This window comes from Argiope bruennichi, chromosome 5 (genome assembly GCF_947563725.1).
Source record: "Argiope bruennichi chromosome 5, qqArgBrue1.1, whole genome shotgun sequence".
In the NCBI taxonomy this organism is placed as follows: domain Eukaryota; kingdom Metazoa; phylum Arthropoda; class Arachnida; order Araneae; family Araneidae; genus Argiope; species Argiope bruennichi.
The window spans coordinates 44,764,620-44,791,191 of NC_079155.1; the positions used below are offsets into that span (position 1 = coordinate 44,764,620).

General features: G+C 25.7%; 3 protein-coding genes across 3 annotated transcripts; 2 read left to right on the forward strand and 1 right to left on the reverse strand.

The window, feature by feature from the left end:
• Positions 1-254: 254 nt before the first annotated feature.
• LOC129969702 (tetraspanin-7-like) lies at positions 255-8,261 on the forward strand. Its single transcript, XM_056084390.1, has 7 exons — positions 255-467; positions 2,291-2,479; positions 4,997-5,167; positions 5,835-5,972; positions 6,394-6,477; positions 6,754-6,836; positions 7,520-8,261. The coding sequence occupies exons 1-6, from the start codon at positions 390-392 to the stop codon at positions 6,823-6,825; spliced, it is 732 nt and encodes a 243-aa protein (XP_055940365.1). The 5' UTR covers positions 255-389; the 3' UTR covers positions 6,826-6,836; positions 7,520-8,261.
• Positions 8,262-16,875: 8,614 nt separating this feature from the next.
• Positions 16,876-21,822, reverse strand: LOC129968952 (U6 snRNA-associated Sm-like protein LSm8). Its single transcript, XM_056083323.1, has 4 exons — positions 21,685-21,822; positions 20,622-20,662; positions 17,653-17,780; positions 16,876-17,024 (listed from the first exon to the last, which is right to left on the reverse strand). The coding sequence occupies exons 1-4, from the start codon at positions 21,713-21,715 to the stop codon at positions 16,934-16,936; spliced, it is 291 nt and encodes a 96-aa protein (XP_055939298.1). The 5' UTR covers positions 21,716-21,822; the 3' UTR covers positions 16,876-16,933.
• A 229-nt stretch (positions 21,823-22,051) lies between these two features.
• Positions 22,052-22,824, forward strand: LOC129969182 (39S ribosomal protein L13, mitochondrial-like). The gene has a single exon (XM_056083622.1). It carries the CDS (start codon positions 22,198-22,200, stop codon positions 22,747-22,749), a length of 552 nt encoding a protein of 183 aa, XP_055939597.1. The 5' UTR covers positions 22,052-22,197; the 3' UTR covers positions 22,750-22,824.
• The last annotated feature ends 3,748 nt before the right edge of the window (positions 22,825-26,572 follow it).

Here is a 26,572-nt window from a genome sequence, read left to right on the forward strand (position 1 = left end):
AATTTAGTCCCTAAAGCAAAATGGTGAAATAATATGAAAAAAAGATGAAATACTTTTTAAATTGTTAATAATTATTTAATAATTAATTATTTAATAATGCGAAATAAAGGAAGTAAGAAAACGCAAGTGAAAATAAGTTCATCAATTTGATTTCATGACGTCAAAATTCTCACTTCCTGTAGCGGAAATAGTTACAGGTGTTTCTTTTTTTTTTCGTACAGCTGTTTAAGTAAACAAATGTCTGCTAACCAATCAGAACAGCGAAGGATTGTAAATTATAATCGTTATCGTTACCTCGTAGTGACAGACGGATCGCAAAAACATCCTTTTGGATAGAGAATATTACTTTGAAATCTGAGTTTGAAATTTTATTATTTTAAAGACCCAAGATGACTCGCAGACTTCAAACTGTTGCAGCCGTAACATGCATGAAACTTCTGCTTCTGATTTTTAATGTCATATTTTGGGTAATTTGCTTAAATTTTATTTCTGTAGTGCCAATTGACGTAACAACTTTTAACAGCTGTGTTTGTCTCAAATACGTCTCTGAAAGTGTAAACTGATAGCTGTCATCAGTTACATTATTAATTTCATCATAATCTGATTTCCTATATGTGTAAAAAATATATATTTGTATATTGAACATTTCTGATAGAAATGTAAAAATTTGTTCTGATAAAAAAAAAAGTGCATTATCCCATCGTCCTAAATGTCACGAATTGGACGAATGGAAACTGTAGAAAATATCACTTGTGTAGTGTCTAATAACTTCATTTAGAATTTTATTAATGTGTTTAGATAAATAATCTTTTTATAAATTTTTTTTTGATTTTATAATCTTTTAAATTTCTTTGATTGAATTGATCCAAATGTGATCAATCAATAATTATGCTGACCTAGTTCTCCAGACGTTATTAGATTTTAAAAACTGAAAGCAATATTTTATTCAAATATATTATGATTTAAAAGTTTGTTAAATTAGTAATTAATTTTTAATTGTGTAAAACAAACTAAAGCATGATTTGAGAAATGAGCATCGGTAGCAATGGTTTATGAATACATGTTTAAATGATGCTTTAAATATGTAATTATACCTTAATAAAACATTTAATAATATCTAAAATTTTATATTTCTTAAAGAAATTGAAATTCAAAGAAAGCATATGTTTTAAAATATTACTAATTCGGAACATTTGATCACTGCCATTAGATGATAAATAAATTAAAATCCTTCATTTTTAACTCATTATTTTTCTTTTAAAATATATCTCATTCATATTATTAATTTTGTAATTGTGTAAAAGCATTTTTTTGAATATTTTTTATTTTTTCACATTTTAATAATTCTCTATTTTAAAAATACAAATATAAACAGTATTTTGTCTTTCAAAATTTTAATTTATAATAAAATTATAGGAATAATATTATCATATGTTCATAATGTAATCCTGCATATGTTGGGAAAAGGACTATAAATTGTAAAGAAACTTAATGTACTGTGTAAATCATTGAGTGAATGAGTTTTGTAAAATGAGAATTGTTTTAAAGGATTTAACATTATTCACAAATGAATAAAAATTTTTAATTTTACACTTCTAAAATCCATTTGATTTCTGTATAAAATTTAATGAAATTGAAGTGGTATAAAGATCTTTATTTAAAGGAAAAATTATTCATCTTTTTAATATATAATTTTTCTTCTCTTGCATACTTTCTTAGGAATTTTAGTTATTTAAAAAGCACTCTTTATTATTGATTTTATATTAAATTTGAATTTTGTTTTTTCTTTATCTGACATCTTATCAAAGTTGAAGAAACTTAATTTTAAAACTCCATTTCTATGAAAGTAATTTTGTTAGTCCCACGATATTGGATTAGACATAAAAATGAGATATGTTTGGCAAATGAATTTTTTTTAATTGGTAGACATCTGAATGGTGGATTTGGTAATGGGATTATATTATGATCTTAAGTCTGACCCAAAACTAGAAAATATAAAGGAAAATAAAATATTATTTAATAATGGACAAAAGGGCAGTTGAAAAAAATTATTCAACAAATTATATTGAGTTTTTTAAATTAAGATGAATTTTTAAAACCATTTTTGTTTATTGATTGTGGAGATTCTGAATAAAAAAGACCTGATGAAAATGTATGTGATTCTTTCTTTTGGGTGAAGTATTTTGTATTGGGATTTATAGTTTAAGATATTTGGATCTATGTAATTATATAATCATCTATACTTTACTTTGTTACATGGGACAATAAAAAGATTTTATTTGGCTTTCAGGCTGCTGGAGTAGTTCTTTTATTCTTTGGATTATGGATGAAGATATCCTTTCATTATCTCTTTGAGTTATCAGATGAATACCAAGAAGTTATTCCTTACATATTCATTGGTGCAGGTTCCATCATCTTGATTGTAGGATTCTTTTCATGTTGCTGCATAGTGAAAGGACAGCCAGCTTTATTGTATATAGTAAGTGAAATAGTTTAATGAATTTGGTTTATTTCACAAACTATGGTACATGTTTTATTAATGATATAAATTTGGGATACAACTTTTTGATTATAGATTTAAATAAATGTTCATATTGGATGTAAAGTGATTTTTTTCTTAACATTTGTTTTAATTTATAATCAAATGCTGAAAAACTAATTGGAGATGATTGAAAAATATTGCCTATATTTTTAACAAGTTTTATTCCTGTTTAAAAGGAATTTAGGTACTGAAAGTTGGACAAGGGATTTGTTTTCTATTTCAGATATTGTGTTAGATAATGTTTCAGTACTAGAAAAATATCAATCGTAATTTGTTTCATAGGACAGAAATCTCACAAATGAGTTAAAAAAACAAACAAACATAACACTTATGCATGTTTTTTTTAAAGACGTGAATACATTTCAATATTTTTTCTCAAACTTCTGTTCAATTTATATATAAAACCATTAGTCAGAATGAACCCCATTTCTAGTTTATTTTCAATGTAATGCAAATAATTTGAAAGTAATCTATTTTTTTTATATATTTATGATCACACCACAGAGAATGCATTGATTTTTAATTGGAAAATAATTTTATGATGATAAATATATTTTTAATTCCTATCCATTAGTACAAAATTTAATGAATTAAAAAAAATCTTATGATGCACTTTTCAAATTGATGAAAAAGCATTATTTATGAAAAGAAAAGCTTATTCTAATTATTAGTTGAATGAAATACAAATTGTGATTTATTCATTTGGACTAATAAAAATTAAAGCCAGAAATTTTTTGGTTCATATTTTTTAAAAGAGTAACAGAAATAATAAGTTGCTATTTTAGAAAAACTTTTTCATAGGTATGCAAGACTAAAAATATAATAAAATATCAATGTAAAATAATAATAATTACTTTCAAATTATTTACATTACCTTAGAAATGAATCAAGGAGGGATTTTTTTCATGATATTTTGACTATAAAATGCGATTAATGATTGTTATATACCTTGATTAAAAATTGTGCAAGAGATATTGTAAAAATTGTTTGGTGTAACATATTGATTTATTAGAGAGAGGGGGAAAGAAACACCTTTTGGTTTAGTCATGGAAGTAAAAAGTAACTGTCCTGTAAATAAGACTAATTATTGATATTATGTTATGTCTGAAGTTTTAAGCCAATGAAAAAAAGTGTTATTTATAAGGGAAAAGCAAGTATATCTTAATTATGAGAAATACGTATAGGTGGGGGAATTATTTATTTGGATGTGATTTTATGTGTCATCGGAAAATAATGGTTTATCTTTGCATTTAATATGTTTTCCCGATGCTTAAATCATTCACTTCATTCAATACATTTGAAAATAGGAATGTTTTTTTTTTTTCAGTTTGTTTTTGTTTCCAGTTTGACATTTCAGATTTTTTAATAATACTCTTTATTTATTGTGGAAGACATGTCTAAAATTATTAGTTATTTAAAATTATTGGTAATGAGATCCAGAAGTTTTTAAATAAAAATAATAATCATGAAATTGTTAATATGTTTGAAGAATTATAATAATATGTGCTGTGCATGTTGAATAACAATGTTTCTGACATATAATTGTGTTATTGTTATTGATGTCAATTATTAATTTATTTCTATTTTGCAAGATAATTCTAATTCATGTATTCTTTAAAACATAATTTTCTTTGATAACATAATTACAGTTATGTTTAACTTTTTAGTGACTTTTCTACTTATAAATATTATTTAGTTAAAAAATAAAATGTTTATTTATTGTCTAAGTAAATACTAGAATATTAGATCATAACGTTTATTACACATTTGGCTAAAGAGTACAAGCATTACATATGCTATTCTGTTATTTTTATAGGAATAATTCCTTTATTAATTTCTTATTTTATATAGTTTTCAAATAAAAATCACTCATCTCATTGAATTATTAAATAAAATTCCATTGTTTTAAGCAAATATGATCTTAGCATTAGCTTTATGAAGATTAAGCATTATAAACTAAGAGAAGGTTTCTGGAGACAAAATTAATATCAAATAATTTTGTTTCCTTTTGAACTTAAATTGTTGTAAGAAAATTTGTTAAAATATCTTTTATTATAAGGATATTGATAGGAAGAATAATTAGAAAAGAAACAATATTCTCTCCCGGAATATTGTTTCTTTTCTAATTATTAGAAAGAATTTGTGGTTCTTATAACACAATCATGATGTTATTTGTTCTTATCTTCCACAAACAATCTACTATGCATGTGGCATTAATAAGATACGAGATTAAAACAATATTCCGGGAGAATATTGTCTGAAGTTAAGTCTGAAGATGAAAGAATTCTAATTACTTATTGGTATATCTGTTAATTGAATGCTCATTCAGATGTAATTGGTGAGAGGGGGTACAGGATTTGTATTGTTTCTGGGCACAGGTTTATATTTTTTTAATTTAAATTATATTTTAACTTGTATAAGAGTATTCTACATTTTTTTTCTTTCAAATTTTAGTTGGCTGTATTCTTGAGCATAGTATTCTTATGTGAAATTACTGCTGGTATATCTGGATACATCTATCGCGGCAAGATACAAGATGGTTTCAAAACAGGTTTAAATAGCAGCATTGCACAATATGGAGATGGTCGCATCAGGGACAGAGATGTTGATATGGTCCAGAAATATGTAAGTTCTGTATAAAAATTTTGTTATTTTAATATTTACTTAATTATAAAAATCTGTTGTTTTTTTACATTGATGTAATAATAATTTTCCATTTTGTAAATACATAATATAATACATCTATTTTTAATTAAAACAGTTGTTTAAAGCTTAAGATTGTTTTATTATTAATTTTCTTGAAAATACTCTTTTTTATATTCAGCAAAATTACAATTGTTCAGTATTAGATTTGTTAAGAATTAATTTAAAATTGTGAATAATATTAATGATACTTGGTAAAAGGTTTGTCTTTAATTTAAATTTATATATATTTAAAAAATAGATTTAACAGAAAATATTTGAGGAATACTTTATCTGAAAAAGAGTATGTTTATGTGTTAGTTTTATATTACTGATAGTTAATATGATTTGTATTGTATAATATATTGATAATCAGTGATGTAAATATTAAAACTTGATATTTCTTTTTAAAAACTTCAGATGTCATATAACAGAGAATCTTTGTGAAAAATTTTTGTTTGACAATTTATCATAGCAAAAATAGCATTTCAAAATTATCATTTTTATTTTCAGTTAATTGGATATCTTTTTTTTCTTCAATTAATATTAGTATTTTATTTTATATAATTTTCACCTAAAAATATATAAATGTACCATTCTTTTTTATTAGTTGAAATGCTGTGGTGTACAGGATTATGCTGATTGGTATTCAAAATGGAGCAATCATTCCGTCCCTGAAAGCTGCTGTGTGAATAAAGCTACTTGCCATTACTCTCCTGTTGTAGATACCACTGAAATATATACAGAAGTATGTCTGAAGCAGCCCCCCCCCATCTAATCATGAATATTATTTCTGTATGGATTTAGATTAAGTTAACGATTTAAATGTACTTACAAGTTAAATAATGACATGTAATGAAACTTAATTAAAAAAATATCATTTTAAAGATTTGATTTTTTTTAAATGTTTGTTTCCCATAAAATGTATTATAATTTTTTCTGATTATTTAAGGACTGAAGAAAAATACAGTGATAAATTACATTAACCAGCTTTTTAAATCTGAAGATATTAAATATTTTCCTCATGTTCTATATCAGTAAATTTTAAGTTCTGGAAAATTACTTTCTGTAATATGTTACTAAATGTTTAAAACATTTAGCTATTAGTTTATCTTCACATCATAAAAATTCTGTTAACTTTGATTTTGACATTCTTTCCAATTTTTCAGGGATGCTATGTAAAAGTTGTTGACTTCGTGAACAGTAATCTGGGTGCTTTATTGGGTGGTGCTTGTGGTTTAGCTGGCCTTCAGGTACAGTATATTTTGGCTTTAAATTTTTATGCATTTGAATTTAATAATTGTTTAAAAAAATATTTGTGATTGTGTAATATACTCAAAATATAATGTAATTTAACAGCCAATGTTGTAAAATGTAACTTAAAATTTTTATTTAAGAAATTAAGTAAATAACTTTTAATTGGTACATAACAAAAAAAAGAAAGAAATTTAGATAATTAATGTATATAATAAATATTGATAATTTTTTCTTTGGAAGTATCACACAACTGATTCTTAATTTCATTACAGCTTATTGGTGTGATATTAGCTTGCTGTCTGGCCAAATATGCTGATAAGGCAAAATATGAACCAGTGAACTAAAACAGTCATTGGTAAGTGTTATTTATATATATAGCTTTGTTTTGCTTCTAATAAAACATCGATTTTGATGTTCATCTAATGTGGAATTTTAATGATAATCTATATCCGATACCAGATTTTAGCTATCCAAAATTTTGATGCTGTATAAATAGACTCTAATTGAATAATTGATATTGAAAATAAAATGGCATATAAATTATTTATCCTTTGCACAGAAAGAATGATGCTGCTTTAATGTAAAAATCTTATATTAATGTAGTTTTTTTTACAATTTAGAAACTGAATTAAAAAAAAAAAATCTATATGGAGAAAGGTAATAGCACAAGTGAATGGTATGGGATGTTTTTCAATATTAATGCTTTGTCATAATTCAATCAATTTCATTGCACAAGGTATCAATTCTTGATATTTAAATCTGAATTCTGTTTATAAATTCTTTTTAAAATGCAACCGAAATAGTTTATGTGTTTCGAACTATTTGAGTGTAACAATACATATTGTATAATTTGCCATATTTTCAGTTTGATTGATCTGTTATTGGAATGATATATACATGACCATTTTATAGTATCCAGTAAATTAATATTATGAAAATTTTAAAATTTATATTTTTGCATATGTAAAATTCATTAAGTTTCGTGTAAAATTAGATTTTTATATAAATAATAATGTATGTTTTTTTCCTGCTTTGTAGGTAGATAAAAGAATTTACAGTTTTATTCTTGCTAAAGAACCTTCCCAGGTGTTATTTATCACTGTGTCACAATCTCATTTTGGAATAGCTTTTGATCTGTGTCACAATGTAAAACCTTTAAAGCATTTATCACTATTTTAACTTGCAAGAATTTTTACATATCTTTTTTTTTCTTATTTTTTTTCTGTTTGTTTTTGAATGTTGGGTTTTATTTTAATCTCTACAATTAGGAAAAATATGATATGGTTAATCGGAATTGCATTATGAGGCCATATTTGTTTTGTACAGTTTTCAATTTTTTAATGGAAAAGGTATACAATTTTTGGAATTTGATCTTTATTCTTTTGTAAAGTTTTATATTGGGAAAAACTATTTTATAAAATACTTAAGGATTGCTGATGTATTCTAAGATGTTATCTATATCTATCTATATTTTCCTTCAAATAAAACATATGCAAGTTAGAACAATAGGAACCTCTTTTTAGCAATCTCTACTTGTGATATTTGAAAAATACAATTTAACCTTTGATCACTTACCTGATGGCCCTGCATCGCAAATACTTGCTTATTTATCCAGATATATCTATATGGAAATAACTTTTATTCATATTGTTGTTCTTGATTATTATATCTTTCATGGCATAATATATATGGAATGAATTAAAGCTTGAAAAAATTTATCTGTTGCAATTCTATATATCTATGTATGTACCTAGTGAAAAATAAAGAATTATCATTAGTAGTTTGAAGTCTAGCTCATTTAAAACATTGATTAGAAGACATTTTTTGATCGAATTTATTCACATACAAAAAGATTTGTATGCAAATGTTTTCCCTTCCTCAGTAAAATTACATATTGAAAAGAGTTTTAATTTTTTAAATATTTTGGATTATTACTGACTTTTGAGGTGTATTATTATATTTATCAATTTTAGTTATTTCTCATATTCATAGCAATTATTTATCATCTGCATCCTGTCAGTTATAATAATACACCTCTAAAATTTATACTAAATTTATTAACAAAATTATCCTTTTTAGCATGCCATTTTAACAGAAAACTATGCTTGCATAGTTATTAAATATATAAATTATAATTATCAAAATAAAACGAGTACATATTGATACTGACATAACTAATGTTTGTGGAATTCTTTTGGGTGAAGTACTCTTCAATTAAATTCAATTCAAAATCACAAGACAAATATTTAATGATTATTATTGACAATCTGGAGAAAACACACATGAATAGTTATTTAGTTGAGAGAATTACCTTCACACTGAAAAGGAAACATTTATTTATTAACACTTTTAGGAAACAAGAGAACATTTATACTGTGAATTTCAAGAATTTTGAGAAGCTGGGACCAAAGACCCAATATACATGTTGCTTAACAAAGATGTAAATATTCTCGAGCATTCTAAATAGAGATTACTTGAATAAAATGGCATGCCCATTTCAAAGTTCTCTAGCTATAAAAAATTACGTAATGTGTACTATGTTCTTTAGCATTATAAGACTTCTGGGGATAGTGAGGAGAAATTAATATTATAATGAAACCTAAATAATAAACATCCTAATGTTATTTAACTTTAAATTATTTAATTTTTGTAACTCTGAAAATATCAGTGGTTCAAAAAGTTAGAAATTAAATTTGATAATATGTATATAAAAACTGCTCAGAAAATGTGTTATCTGAACTAAATCAAAATGTCTTCCAGGTTTTAGAGCTAATTAACTTTTGTACCATAAGTAATTTCTACAAATAAGACAAAATCAATTTATCAATGGAATGTGAAATTATTATAACTATAAAATACATATTTAAGCTACATTCCTAACTGAATACCAATTTAATTGTAACAAATGATTTATTTCTGTAATTAAGAAATATATCTTTCTTACATGGTATGATGGTAGTTCAACTAAAAAATAAAGATTTATAGTTAACATCTAAATCGTTCATTTACGTAAAGGATACATCACATACCAAATATGATTCTAAATATATAAGTTCATATGCTAATGATTGCACTTACAGGAAAAAACAAACTTAACATTCATGAGCTGTAAAACACCTAAACAAATTAAATTTTGGGTAAAAATGTATATTTTATCCATATAAATGTTTGCAACCATGGAACTTAAATCATTACATTTATTTGACTCAAAATAACATTTAATCTAGTTATATTGCATATGTGAAAACAAATTTATAGCTACATGTATTTTTAAAAAAAGAATTGAAATTTATGAACAAATTGTAATATATTTATAGATATCTACTGCTTTAAAAGTTATACTAATCTTTTAAATAGTTTATATACACTTACTAAATGTTGCATGATATATTAAGCCCCGAAATAAAATTACTTGATGCTTAAAATCGGAGAGAGAGAAAGAAAACCTTAACATTTGCAAGCTATAAAATCACTTATTACTTTTTATCATAACTCCAAAGTAAAGTAAAATTCTTGATTCAAAAGATTATTCCATATAATATAATGATCTGCAGAAAAATAAAAAATGATTTAAAAAGTTGATGAAACAATGAAGTTTGAATCAAATTTCAACACTGGAAATTGTGGAATATTTAAAAATTTGCTGAAATAGCACTTTAAACTATATAATAGAAAAGTTAATTCTTGAAATTTTAAGATGATGTAAAATTTATTTTTGTGTTTCAGAAGTTACCTCTAAAATACTTTGAAATTTCGCTATCTTTTAACTTATTTAAATCTTCAAACAATTTTAAGGTACACATTCTAACATATGTTTGTGCTAAATTTGGTAATTCAAATTGTCTAGACTGTAATGTGCCAATAGATACAATGTTCTTTTTTAAAAATACAATTGCATAATAGGTTTAAACATGGATGATTCTTTCATCTCAAATCATAAAAGTCTATATCACAAAAATATTTTTTAAAAAATTATTTTGAAGGAAGAACTTTTGTAAAACTGTCCAAAAAAATTTCTTACACTATAACTTTAATAATTAAAAAAGGGATTAAATATGCAGTTTGAACAGTTGTTTATGTAAAAATTTTTACACATTAAAAAAATTAGAAACAAATATGCATTTCATTGATCTCATACTTACAAAAGATAAAATACATAAATCCTATAAGTAAAAAAAATCCACATAATAAAAATCTTATACTTTCTCTTTAAGAAACATTTGAAGTTCTTAGCAGGATTAAGCAGCACCTTCTCTTTTCTAAAAAGATTTTATTATTGTCAAGTCCCTTCAATAAAATTTCAAATCTTTGAAAAGTATTTTAATTTTTCAAGGATGGATTTTTTATTAATAGATCACTATTGAAAATCCCTATTAGTTAACTAAGCTTGAGGTCATTCTTAGGTTGTAAAGGAGAATATGTTCTTAACTCGACAGAAATAACTTTAATTTTTAAGAATCCGAGGATTAGCAATATAAAACAAGAAATGTTTTCTGAAATGTAAAAAAACACACCAAATTTCTGAATTTGGCACCCACTGGTAATGGAGGCATATCATAACCATCTTAGTTGTGCCACTAATTTTTAGATGCTAACACATGAAATGTGAGAATCTTGGAAAACATTTTCAGACTAAGAATAAAAGTTTTCAGATGAACTTACTGAATTTAATGTTCTCATTTGAAGAATTTTGTTTCCATCCAGAGTCTGAGATTACGCTTAAGATTTAACTTATCATAAAGGTTATATTTTTAGGATCTAATTTTTATTCAAAACTTATCTTCGGATCTCATGAAATACAAATGTTAAAAATCTGATCATTTGAAAATTTCTTTTTAATGGAGGAGCTAAAGAATCAATGTTCTCTGTTTACACAGCAGCTATATTGTCCAATATGGATGATGGAAAAGAAAAAGCATGTTAAAAAAATTGGATACTAACCATCACTCCAACTGAAATTCTGCATTTCAGTACTTTACCAGTTGAAAGACTTTTTGTTGAATACTACAAGTATCCTCTTGATCGCTGACAGAGAATGCCAAAAAATCAATTATTATTCAAAATTTTCATTTGTTCCACAGCATCCTATTTTTTTTTTTATTGCAAGCAAAGTCATTTCTACACTGCTTTCAATCTGCAGGATCATCTGTCACATTTTCATTATAATGATAAACATTCATAGTAATAATTTAAGCCCAGATGACAAATTCATTGAATGCAATTTAAAGCATCTTATCACACAGACTAATTAACCTTTTAAATATTTTTAATACAACTAAAATGACCCCTGGAATTTACTAGTAAGAATACTTTTCTTTTATCTCATTTGCTATTTTTTTATTCAATCAATTTCATCAATCGTATTCTATTTTTACAGTAGAAATCAATGCCATATATTATATCAAATTTCTGCTTGTTATTTTCTAGAATGCATAATAAATTTTGTTATTTATTCAAACTTATTATGCATTCTAGAAATATCGACACTGCTCCATTGCTTCAATCCCCATTAGCATTAAATATTCTTAAATTAGAATGATTATCTGAAAAGTAAGGAATTCACTGTTCTTTTCTGCTGAGCTTCCTTTTGCAATGACAATCAAATAGCTAAACAGGTTGGTTAAATTTGAAACAAACCTTTTAAAATGGGCTATCCCCTTTAGAACTTTAAAAGGCAAATTTAAAACTATTTATTCAGAATAGTAAACTCAATACAATTTCAAAGAGATAAAGCAAATATTACTCCATTAAACATCTTACTAAGATTTTGGTCCAATTTATCTGATAGAAAGTTTAATAATATCTAATTAAAAATTGGCCACATTCAACTCGTACATAGGCATTTGCAATTGGGAGACATCCATCACAACTTATAGTATGCCAATATCCAATTTTAATTAGCCATATTCTAACAGAACACCTGCATTTTAAAGCTTCTACTGCTTTCATTCTTTCTATATCACTTCAAAAAGTATAAAATTGCATATGCTCACCTATTTAAATTCTTAAAAATAATTTTCACTAGATGGTTTTTTTTTAAAAATATTTTAAATTATACTTTTCTTATAGACATTTTTTTAAACAAATTATACAACAAGAAGTCATGACATATAATGGAATTTTTTTAAGACAAGACTGACTCATACCATATATTAGCTGCAGCATAATCAAGGATGATTTTATGCAAGTAAATTCCACTAAATCAATCATATTTGAACTATGATTAAACAAATCACATTTCTTGCATTCAGTACCAGTTCCTCTTAGAAAGTTCAAATTGAATTATTTCAATCGGCTTATTTTGGTTTACAAAAATTAAAGAAAAATTACTGAAAAGAACTGCATCAAATAAAATTATGCTAAATAAAACAGAAATTTGCAAAATAGTGACTGCTGCAATCAGGATTTGTCAAAGTTAAGCAGTAAAAAACTATATATGCAGGGAAAAAATTTAAGTTTCCACTGTACTAGCAAGATGAGAAATCTGAAACAGTCAACTGTTTAAACTGACAACAAGATATTTTTTGTTGAAACAATTAAAGGGGGGGGGGGCTACTGGGAGATCAGAGATAATTCACAATCAGATAAAATAGATTAGATGGTTAAGTGCTAGTTCTGTTGATTATAATTTACTAATAGTTTTGAAGAAAATATTCAAGACACACAGCATAATCAAAAGAAAATACAAACCATTTGATTGAAAAGCAATAATATAAATGTCAAATAATAGTTATGCAATATAATCAGCTGATGAATTAGGAGATAATTCCAAAATCAAATAACCATTACTTAATTTGCATTATATTTATATTCACTGTCCTCAGTAATGACTTAAGTTACTGAATAAAATAGTAAGAGAAATAAAATATCACCAGAACTGAACCTTTTTCTATTACTGTATTCATCATTTTTTGATTAAGCAGGGTGCATGAACTAATTTTATTTAAAAAAATAAGCACTTAAAATTACTTTTTAAGTACTTTTAAAGAAAAAGTAAAAACCAACCTTAACCAAATATTTTTTTTTATTACAAAACTATAAATTCTAATGAAATAAGTTGGGTATTAATTAAGTAAGTGTCCAATTTTATATAAATATACACTTAAAATACTATCAGAAATCACTGAATAATTTTCAACAACACTAAATTAAGTTATTTATAATGTTTTTTTTATTTAATGCAAGTTTGAAACTTGTAAAACCTTATTAAAAAACTTTCACAGCATATCTTAAATTGTTTAATTATACTGCATTTAGGAGTACAAGGGAAAAAATTTTATTCTGCTACTTCATTAACATTCCAATTCCTCAAAAAAGGTTAAAAACATAAGTGAACAAGTTTATTTATGGATTGATAGTTTCTTTAAAAGAAGATTGTTTCTTTTTATAAATTTTTTCAAACATTTTTCAATTTTTCCATTACTAACTTTTCCCAACTAAATAATTTTGTTAGTAATGAAAAGTTTCTAGCTTGTCTAATAAGTCAGCAATTTCTTTTAACTAAAAAAATTTGAAATTTCTTTTTTCATAAAGAGATAAAAAAAAATCAGAGATCCACTTTCTTTATATTATTGACAACCATTTTTTGGCATTTGTTTCCCCAAAAGTAAGTGATATTTTGAATGAGCTGATATTGTCAACTTTAATAATGTTTAATGAGTGGATTCTGCAAGACAGCTTTATATGATCAAACTACATGCTGTGAAACATGATATTTTTCATTCAAATTTCCCATTCATAATTTAATTAACCCCTTGCCTGCGGGAGCATATATATATGTCTCTCTAAGTCAATGTGTTAACTCCCCTGGAGTATATATACGTCTCGCAACTATATACATATATACGTGGCACTGGGGACCGAATCTCGCAAGTTATCCTCGGCAGGTAAGGGGTTAATGCCGAATTCTCTTTCAATAGATGCTGGTTCATAAGAAAAAATGAAAAATTTCAAAAATGAAAAAAAATTCCCATCCAATCTCATTTTTCTGACAATTCATTGAAATCAAGTAAAGATAATTTGACTTGGAAATTTATAAACTCTATGAGAATAGTATTTTGATACCGTCTTTTATCCATTCTGATGAAAGTATAACATAGAACACAATTCATTCTTCACACTTACTGGCTCTCTGCCAAAACAACCTTTTTGATAGAAAATTTGTTGAATTCATTATGTATGCCAACATTTTTAAAACACTACTACAATTTATATTTGAAAAGCATATAATATTATTGGATATCAAATTACGGAATATAAGTCTTTCAATAATTTGTCCCATGTTATGCCTGCACTCATTTTATCAATTGCCGAACAATATACATTATTAAAAAAACCATGCTGTCATTAGAAATTTATTGACAAAATAATTTCAACTGAGAAATCCTTTTTCAAGACTTTAAAAAGCACAAATGTTGTTCTTCTAACTTAACATATATCATATACATAAAAAGGCAAATCACTGCTATATTTGAAGAAATGGCTTAATGAATGCTGCCATAAATACATGTGAAACCAGCAGAGAATGCCTCAACACTGTTTCATTACATATTTCCTAATGAAGGTTATCACCCCTCCTACAGCTATAAAAATTAAGGCTATGAATATCACAAGAATACAGATTTTCAGAGTCCCAGTATAGAAAGGACAAAAAGAAGTATGTTTCAAACTTTTTTGGTCGGCCAATTAAATCTAAAATTTATGACAGAGTTACAATATTAGAAAAAAAAAAAAAAAAAAAAAAAATCAAATTATCTAAAGTTTTCTTTTTTTTTTTTTTAAATTACAGTATTTGCATGCACATGAACATACAGACGGACCAACAGATGGTCAACTCCTTGATGGATTTAGTTCAAAATTTTGATATTGATCTATACTTCAGATGCTAAAACTATGTGCCAAATTTTATTGCTTTGCATTTTGTAATTATTCTGAAACAAACAAAAAACACCCTTTATGGAAATGGATTTTGTTGATCTGATTGAAACCTGCAAATCTAATATTAAGAAATTCCAGCTCAAAGCATTTGACTAGTCATCATGCTCCTAAATTGACATAATACCAAAAATGTGTTATTCAGATGTTTGAATTCTGAAGATAGGGCAAAATCAAGCTGAGATTTTTTAGAGATTAAAATTCTTTGAAAAGTTTATATGTGAAAAACTAAAAAAAGGAGTTTTATTGCATTACTTTGTTTTTGGTATCGTTTTGCAAGAGTAACAAATGACTTAAAAGTAATTTTTGAGTATCATGAATATTTTGCTTTCTTTTCATTTTTGGAAGCCTAGAATCATTCAGTATATTCACTTTTAAAAGTTCATAATGAACCAAATGTACATTTTCCAGCATATTATTAAGAAATTCTAAACTTCTGCACAAAAATTAATTTAAAAATACTTAAATAAAGCAATAATGAAAAGTCACTAAATGATGTTGAAATATAACTAACAAATGTTCCACAAAAAAGTAATCATGCTCAGCAAAGGATTACCTGAAGTTATGATTAAAAACATAACATGAATATATAAAATTATTTCTAAAAAGATAGGAATTTTTCCTTATTTAAACAAGCAAGAAGATTTAAAAGAAGAGTCAAGTAAATGAAAAGGATATATTTTAACCATTCTATTAGTAAGCTCTTAAACCGAGACAAAAACTTTTTCACTGACTTCCGGATTCATTAAACATTGAAAGATCTGACTACATAAAAATAATACAGCCTACAATAGGGCAGAACCAGCATAGTGAAATGATTTTTTCCCTCATCAGAAGACAAATATAAGCATTTTTAAGCCACTAATATAAGGAATAAAAAATAAGCAATTTTTAAGGACTTTTAATGATGCTACACACTCTGTTAATGACATACAGTTGTAAAATACCATGTAATTTTAAATGTTTCCCAATTAATTCATTACTTTCAAGGGTTTGGTTGTAACAGTTTAAAAACTGTTTACTTATTTTATAATAACTGGACAAAAACATATCTAAAATGTATTGCATATTTTACAGTTATATCAATTGGTAGAAAGACAAAAGTCATAATAAAATATGTACTATTATAAAATCCTTCCTTTAAGAAAGAACACTTTCCTCCACCATAATCATTACTAAATTTAATTATAAAAATATGATTTATTACAATTATAAATTATTCAAAAATAGCATTTACTACCATCCCCAAATTAGAATACGAAAATCAAATTCATGATTCTAATTAGTATGACGGTTAAATTAATATGTTACATTTGAGTAAGATAATAAAGAAAAACTGTATCACTGATAATTAATCTTTCTTTAATTAAGGAATGCTAAGATAAATACATGATTCCATGAATTAAAAAAAAAATTGTTAAGTTTTGCTTCCTCACTGTATATTTATTTAATAAACAAGGTTTAAAATATAAAACAGACATTTATTTACAAGTAAAAACAAGTGTTCAAATCAAATATTTAATGCAATACAGGATTTAGTGGTTCTGCTTTTATATTAGACAAGTCTAATCTTGCATCAAGTTCATCATCAACTTCTCCAACAACAGCTCTAAATAAAAACAAGAGTAACCAATAAGAAATAAGTGGTTTCTTATATAAAACAAATATATAATGAATTTTCAAGTAAAATTAAACTGAGAAATTAATGGACCAATAAATTACATATAACATTTTTTAATGTAATTTTTATAGATGTAGCAAAATAATTAGAAGCTAATACAATAATTTTGGATATACTATCTCATACATATACAGAGTTAAAAAAAACAACAAAAAAACACCTTATACTTCTATGAAGGATATAACTTAAATACAACTTCTTAAAGCATGGTTTCTTAAATTGTAAATTATGTAGAAAATTACTGAGGTAATGAAAATTAGTAAGGTTTTCCTCTTTTGGATTCTGGACTTTTTATTGATTACTAAAAAGTCCAGCTTCTTTTTAATAACCAATAATGTTAATTCTTCATTAATATTTATTTTGCAACTTATAGCTTATGACAACATTTTTTTGTTTGAAATGGACTCACATAAATCCTTCCTACTACTAAAAAAAAAAAAAAAAAAAATGCAATGCGTGAAGAAGCTTAAGAATGCTTGCTTAACTGGAGATATATTAAATTAAGAATCCTTAGCATTACAAAATTGCATAACAATATTAAATTTTAGATACATACACATTATCACCCCTAACAATGTAAAGACCAAGAACCACTTGCTCTATTCCTTGAGAGGAACTGTAGACTCTTTCATGGCTTTCATCAAGAATCAGATTTATAGTTTGATCAAAGCCTTTCAATGTTCCCTATAAAAAGTATCAATTTATTTAATATGGAACTATGTAAATATTTTCGAAGTATTGTAAATAGAATTTGGCAATTTTTTTTCAAAATAAATAATTAAATAAAAATAAAAAAATAAACATCATTTTTCTTTTGAAACTAGCTATTTAATATTCTGTTTTTAATAATCGTTTAGATGCAAATAATTTTTTACAAAGCAAATTAATGTTTATATGAAACAGTATAAAATATTATCCAGTTTAAGAATTAACACCATAATACTGTCAGATGTTTTTTTTTAAATCATTCCAATATGAAATCTTTTACACAAATTGTATTTATTGCAACATTTCATTTAAAAACACAATTCAATTCCTGTAATCTAACAGCACACAGGCAGAAATATATATATATATATATATATATATATATATATATATATATATATATATTTGTAAAATCAAGTTAAAAGCTATGCACAGTTTTGTATTAAAAGAATATGTAATTTTCAACAAACTTTAAAAAAATTTAAGTTATGGGAAAATTTACAACTAAAATACATGAAAAACAAGCAATTAAACAAACAAACAAAAAGAGAAAGGATCTTTAAAGAATTTTAGTTGAAGGATATTTTAATTAAAATTAAGAATGTACAAACTTTATAAAACTGAAACACATTTCGTGCAAATTGTTTTGATTATTATAAACAATATGCTTATTCAAATAACTTACATTCTTAGAAAAAGGTGGTTGATGTCCATAAATAATTTAATATAAGTTTGGTTTAATATATTTCAATATTAGACTGTTAACTTTTAGTTTCTCATTTGTTTTATAGAACAACAAAATCAGTTTTAACTGAAGATGATCTGCACAAAAGGAGAGAATAAAAATCACACTGACTAGAAGAAAAAATTATCAGTACTTGTTCATATTTATAATCTCAGGTTTACTTGGTGATTTTGGCCAAGTCCTTTTTTATGTAAGATGATTGCATTATTATGGTTGCATATGCAATTAATTTTCTACAGGTGATGTTTTTCAATTTTTTTGTGTGATTTATTGTGTGTGTGTGTGTGGGGGGGGTATAAATATCAACAAGTATTAATAAAAAAATTAATTCATTTAAATTTTACAATTTGATTAGAATATGTGATTTTTTTTGAAGAATTAGTAATGTGCTGGAGTATATTATGCAATAAATCAAAAAAGTTATCATACTTAATTATATACATCATTTCACTTGGGAATTATTTTCATAAATTCTACGTATACACATAATAAGACTACATAAATATTCTTAGTATACATATATATCAAGTTGGGGAAAAAGAAATCCATTATTTTTTAGGCAGATGGCTATAGTGATCAAAATAAAGTATCAAACAATTTCAGATTTATGCTTGTTGGAAAGGTGACATTTTACAATAAAAAAAATTCATTTGCTGTCTTTGTTTAGTTTATTCAGTTACGAGTTACAGGCTGTAAAAAATAGATGTCAACAAAGTGAAAATTCGGTATATTTTACAGTTTTTCTTTAATAGAGGCGAAAATATAAATCAGGTGGCTAAATTTTGAATGGTGCTTATGGTCCTGATACTCTAATGGCCAATTATGTGCAATTTTGGTTTCATCAATTCTGCTCAGGTATTTTTGATGTTAAAGATGCACTCTACACAAGTAGGCTTGTCAATGAAAATGTCGATAAAATCACAGAAATAAATTGACTGGCATGTTAGCAGTCTTAGCATTGTCTAGAAACTAAAGACTGATCATAAAACAACTAAAACCATTTGCACAAACATGGATTAAAAAAAAAAAAGATCGATGTTTGGATGCCACACCAATTAACACAAAAATACATGATAGATCGAATTTCCATCTGCGAAGTCTTGACCAAAAGGAAAGAAATTGACCCATTTCTTAAACGGATGGTGAATGGGATGAGAAATGAGCCACATATGACAACACTGTACGAAAATCATTGTGGTCAGAGCGCGGTGAAGTAGCTCAAATGATAGCCAAACCAGGAATAATGGCCAGGAAGGTTCAGCTGTGCATTGGGAAGAGATGGAAAGGAATAATTTACTATGAGTTGCTTCCATTTAACTAAACGCTAAATTCGGATCTCTATTGTCATCCACTGGACTGTTTGAAGTTAGCAATTGACCAGAATTTCAGAGGTGTTGTATCCCATCAGGACAATGCCAGGTCACATAGGCTATAGTTTCTCAGCTGAAATTCCGGGAACTTGGTTAGGAAATTTTCATGCATCCACCATACAATCCAGGCCTGGTACCAAGCGATTACCATGTTTTTCTAGCATTGCAAAACTTCCTTACCGATAAGAAATTGGCATCAAGAGAATGTTGTGAAAATCCATTATTAGAGTTTTTCACCAATAGGAACCAAGACTTCTAGAGAGGCATTATAAAGCTACCTTTAAAATGCCAACAAATTATAGAACAAAAGGATACATATTTGACCAGAATTTGTAATCTGAAACATGTTAAATAAAGTCTAGAAGTTCATTTAAAAATAACTGATTTCTTTAATTCCAACCTAATATATATATATATAATGAATTATCAACAATATAAGTTATTTTATTAACATTACAAATTATTTATTGTAAATTATGAAAACATGGCACACAATCAACTATAAAATATATAAAATTTTATTCATTTAAGAGAATATATTATTTTAAATGTAACATTTTTCTGGAAAAGGGGAAAATAATAGATATTGCATGAATCTGACTTATTTTTAGTACATCTGAGAAATGTTTGAGAATCAAAAGAATATCAAAAACTTAAGTAGAAAAAAACAGATATATAAGCATATTTGAAGAAAGTATCTACCACAATATTTCTTCCATCAGCTGTAATGATGGATACAGTGTCTGGTATTAATTTAAAGAAAATAGTGAAAAATTCTTTGTATTAAGTTTTCTTAATGAATATGCATTATCTACATTTCTTAAACATTATGGATATAATCATCTTAAAACATTTTCTTTTATTGAAATTTTAATTAATGAATACAACTAAGCAAAACACAGAAAATCTTTTAGTGATAAATTGTGTATTTCTGAATACAAAGACAATAGCATTCAAATAAAAAAAAAAAAAAAAATCAGTTTCAGTTAAAAAAAAAATTTTTTTAATGGATAATTATGGGAACGTTTTGTTATTAATATAGAATTAGCAATCAATGTTCCACATTAAAGATTCTGAAACTTTTAAAATTTTAAGAAACATTAATAAAAATAAAATATATGTACATCATGCTCATTAAAAATGTGCCTGTACTGAAAATATATGCATCGTAAAATAGAAGTTAAAGGCACACTATTTCCCATTCAATTAATGAAAAAATTGTATCTATATAAATATTGTTTTTATATAGTAAGTGAGTGTTAAAATTATGAAGAATGAAAACAACTTAACACTTTTATTCGGCTACAATACTTAGTCAAACGTTAAAAATGTGGACAGTTATTTTTATTTAGTTGCCGGACCTTTTTTAACTATAAATACGTATGACATTATTTATAAAAACAGGTCTTCTGCGCTAATAAATGCACGAGAATCTTTTTAAAAATAATTCCAACCTAATATTCATTCAAAAATTTAGTTAACAGTAAAAATTCAAAAAAAAAAAAAAAAGCGCGAATTCCGAACAATACCTGCTTAAAGAATAATAAAATGCGAATAATAATTATGTAAAATAATTAATCCCAAGTCTTTAATTAAATAAAATTATTAATTCCCCGTGTTTTCGCACAAAGATTACCCACACTTTTGAGTTAAATGCAAATGACACAAAAATAGTCTAGGGAAAAAAAAGAAGCTACTTGTAAGTAATAAATAACTATAATACAACTAAATAATATTTTGTACTTTTTAACCAAAAAAAGGATACGATTTACATAACTGTCAAGAGTTGAAGCCATAGCAATTTATTTTTATAAGTGTCAAAAATTGTTTTTGCAACAAATTACGAACAATACAGTTTATACGTAAAAAAGGATAAACAATTATTTATAAGTGGAGCTGTTGCCATCTAACGATAACTTTTGACAGCCGAATATATTTGCTATACGAAATTTTGTATGCGATTATTTCAACTATTATCGTATTCCCCTTATGCTCTGATTAAAAGCAATCAATGTGAATATACAAATCTGTGAATATGAATTAGGATTAGAAAGTTTCTCTAATTGAAACAATAATAAAGCAGATATTATAATAAAAAGTATCTAATTTACAACTCAACTCATTTCGTCCCTGAGAAGTAAACAAACTAATGTGATATCTAAAGCGGCATTATTTATTTATTGAATTGAAACTTTGCAATTATTTTATAATCTAAATTAATTTTTTTAAAAAGTAAATCAGTTTTTATCGTTATTTTATAACCTTCACCTATAAAAAAATGTCCAAAGTCTTATTATCAAAGCATAAGAGAGCTAAACAATGGGCTGTTTTCTCTCGTCTATGGCATTTATATGATGCTAAATGGCAGAATCCTTTCGATTCTGCTGAACTGATTGCAAAATATTTATCAGGCAAGCATAAACCAATCTTTCACACTTTAAGCGATTGTGGTGATCACGTTGTTGTCATCAACACTGCCGAAATTGCTATGCCAGATACTGAATGGAGATACCGAATATATCGCCACCACACTATGTATGCTGGAGGTGAAACTTTTACGCCAGCCTGGGAGCTTCAGAACAAAGATCCAACTAAAGTTTTTTGGAAAGCAGTGTATAAAGCATGCGGTACTTCTCTTCTAAGGCACACTCGCATGGAAAGATTGCATCTTTTCCCAGACAATAAGATTCCAGATGATATTAAAGTTAATATTTGTTCGCAGATCAGACAATTGAGACCAGTTCCAAAGAGACTTAGTGAATACACTAAAGAAGAATTGGATGCTTATCCAAAATTGTTTGAATGGCCAGAAAACTATGTTAAAGTTTGAAATCTGAATTACTTATTATTATTTTAGAACTTGTTATTAAGTAAAGACTCCTTAATAAATGTACGAAAGATGAAATGTGTGATTTTTTTATGTGTTACTTCAATATATTTTTGCAATGAAAATTGTAAAAAAATTTAATAGACCATGTAATTCTAGCTGAGTTGTACTTTTTTCCCCCCTTCTTTTTAATTCTTACTTTCAAAGCTATTAATGAATATTTATTCTTATTTAAAAAAACAAATAAACTATATTTTAAATTTACAAAGATTAAAATTTTATGCTAAAAGTACTGTTTTGTAAAAAAAAAATATGTTATAATAACTGTTAGGTTAAAATTAATCTGTGTTAAATCTATAGCTACCACAAATAAGATATTTTAAGTTTTATGCATATTTATAATCTTTGCAGAATACAGAGGAAATGAATACATATAAAGTTCAGAACTTGAATATTCATCATTAATTATTTATGTCATATATCTTGTGAAGAAATAATTCTTTTCACTAAATAATTTTGCTTGAATTAATTATTGTCAGACTTTTGTAAATTTAAATCTTGTAAAACTTTGGCTTTCACAAGGTCATTAAAACACCAATTTTCTTTTTTTTTTATTCTCTTATAATTTCTGCTTTAATATTTTAAAATCTGTAGAGGTACTGCTTAAAGGAAACTCTATTAACGTCATATATTTCCTTCTTACAATTTAGCATTAAAATGAAATTTTGAATAATTAAAGATGCAACTTTTCAACTTTAATGTGAGTATTATTAGCTGTTATAGCTTTAAGAAAAATAAAGGAAATATTTATAATGAATTGCATATAAAGCAAGCATTTAAGCACAGTTGTGTAATTTGCATTTGACTAGAACAATATTTTGAGAGGTTGTTCCTGCTATTGATACATTCTATTGCTGTATTTTTTTCAAAATTATTATAATGCATTGATAATATGTTTTACAGTTTGTTTGTTTACAGATGCTGTACTTCACAATCATAAATACAATTTTCATTACAAAAAACTAAAATTATTGTTGACTTTCAGTTGCACAAATTTATCTTGTGCCCAGAAGAAAAATCTTTTATTCTTAATATTTAAATCATGCACCTCTCTCTGTATCCACCTTTCTAAAAAATACCAACTATAATCAAAATTTTAATAAAGACTTTGAGGTATGAATTTTATTCTGAAATATTGTTATCAAAATGCATTATTTTTAAATTAGTTTGATTTTTAATCATTAACAGATAAAAAGGCTTGTTATAAATGCACAAAAAAAAAAAAAAAAAAGAAGTATTTTTTCATGAATTTCTAAAATTGAGATTGGATTTTCGAATATATAAGAATATGAATAATTTTAATTATTTATGAAATATGAATAATTGTGACTTAAAAAAATTTAATTTTAACAACTATCAATTTTTTATTTTAAAAGTAGTTTATTAAATTAGTAATGATTTTTTTTTGTTATTACAGTTTTCGATGAAATATATTAAATATCTCAATTATATTCTAATAATAATTAATTTTAAGTGTGATTTTTTAATGGAGCCAGCCATGTCTAATACATGGAGGCAATTCATTTTTGGAATCTGTTGCATCTTTTACATCCAACAGATTATCAGATAAGACAATGAGCATGTAAATGACATATTCAATTTCATTGGTATATATATGATTCATATGACTGTGGTATCCTATGATTCATTTTGCTTTCTCATCATTGATATGTTGCTATCAATGATGAAATGGAGGTATTATCATTGGTTTCTGTATATGGTGTGATACATCATTGATTTCATTCAATGTCATAAGATAACTTACTGGTTTTTTGAATTCCATAGTATTAAGATAATCTAGAATGGATGTGTTTTTGGATAATTTCTCTTTCAGATTAATGAAAAATAAATAATTAGAATACTTAAATAGTTTAACTAGAATATTTTCATTTCTATATTTTAGAAATTATATAGATTATATCTTAATAAATTATTGAATCTTTCATAAACTAGATCAGGGATGGCAAACCATGCGACACAATATCTTGGCCATGCCCATTGATTGAAACGGTTTGCATGTGACCATTTGATAAATTGAACTTTTTCCAATTCGATTGGTTGAGGAATTTGAAATGCAACTGATTGATTTCCAGTCTAGTTCAATATGGATTCAAAAATCTATTGAAAAAGGAAAGAGTTGGAATTGATTGCAAAAAAGTTTAACAAACAATATAAGTAAAAATGACAGTAAAGAAATTTTGGAAGCTTGAAAGTCGATTCCAGACATATTTAAATGTTTGAAGAAGCTGGCTCATACTATATTAACCATATTTTCATTTACTTATGCCTGAGAGTAATTATTTTGAGAGATGAGTAATAACATTAAAGACTCGCTTAGCAACCATTTAGCAAATGACTCCGATTCAGCATGCATTCTGTCAAAAGTAACATCTTAGAATCCTAATATAAGTTATTTGTCATCTATCCTCATTTCTTTGCAACATCAGAAGTCGCACTAATATTACTTTAATTTGAATTACATGTATAATTAAAACAGTTACTACTATACAGTGCAAACTGTATTTTTTCGAAATAATTAAAGAGTTTTGATTTGTTAATATTTAGTTTTATTATATCCCAATAATCACAAGTCAAAATTATTTGTCGGCACGTCTATACCTTATTAAACCTTTCTTTACGAAAAATGGCATATTGATCCATAGAGGTTCACCACCCCTGAACTAGATGCTACTTGATTGCACTAAATTAAAGACATTAGTAATGGATTTTTTTTTTTTTTTTTGCCTTAGCAACATTAATTTAAATGTATAGTTTATTTTAATTTTCTTTGGAGAAAAGAATGTAGGAAAATTTAATTTTTATAAACAAGGCTATTGAATAAATGTTTATAAAATACTGCACACACACAGAATTTTTTATATATAACTTGTGTTCTTATTATTGATTGATACTTTTTTGTCATACGGCCTGCATAAAAACAATTTTTGATATTTTTTATTATTACCATCTATGTGTCAAAGTATTTTCATACTTTTTGATATCTTATTTGCTGAAAATTTGCAACTAAAAATATATGTTTAATTGCAATAGTTTAAGAAATAAATATTTGTTTCACTCTTTGGGGACACCCTGTATGTTCCCGGTTTATGATAAATAAGATGACGAATCACTAATGACTCATAAATTACCAACATCACTTTTTTGTTTTTCCATGTTAAGAAGAAGAGGAAATATCAACCATTAGTAATTCAATGCTACTTGTTTTAAAGTTGTTACAGTTATATCTATTTTAGGGCAGTGAAGAAAGTTTATGAAAACTATTTATAAGCTTGTCATCCAACTCGAAGAAGAGCTAATTTTCTCTTGTCAGCAAGTGTGTGGAAATGGGAGACAAAGGGCAATTTTCTTCAAGTTATATGACACTCAGTTATTTCGATTATCGATCGATAAGTATTGTCGAATATTTCGTTTGCCACACTAGAACAGCATCTGTGATCGTAACTTTGATTCGATGAATATCTCCAATTGTCATTGTAAACACTCTTTCCTTTACATAACCCCAAAATTGACAATGTGATAGCCTATTTTAATTCATGGAACCAAAAAACAATTGAACTTTCATATCTATATGAGCTGTTTTTAATTCAAATATTAACAAATTGAAATAATAAAGCATTTAATTACTTCAAAAGCATTAGTCTATCCAAATATAAAGTTTGTCAGGGCTACAGACTTGTCGCTTAATTAGTCAAATGCAAATTAAAAAAATCGACAATACTGATCTGCAAACAGATTAAGAACTCAG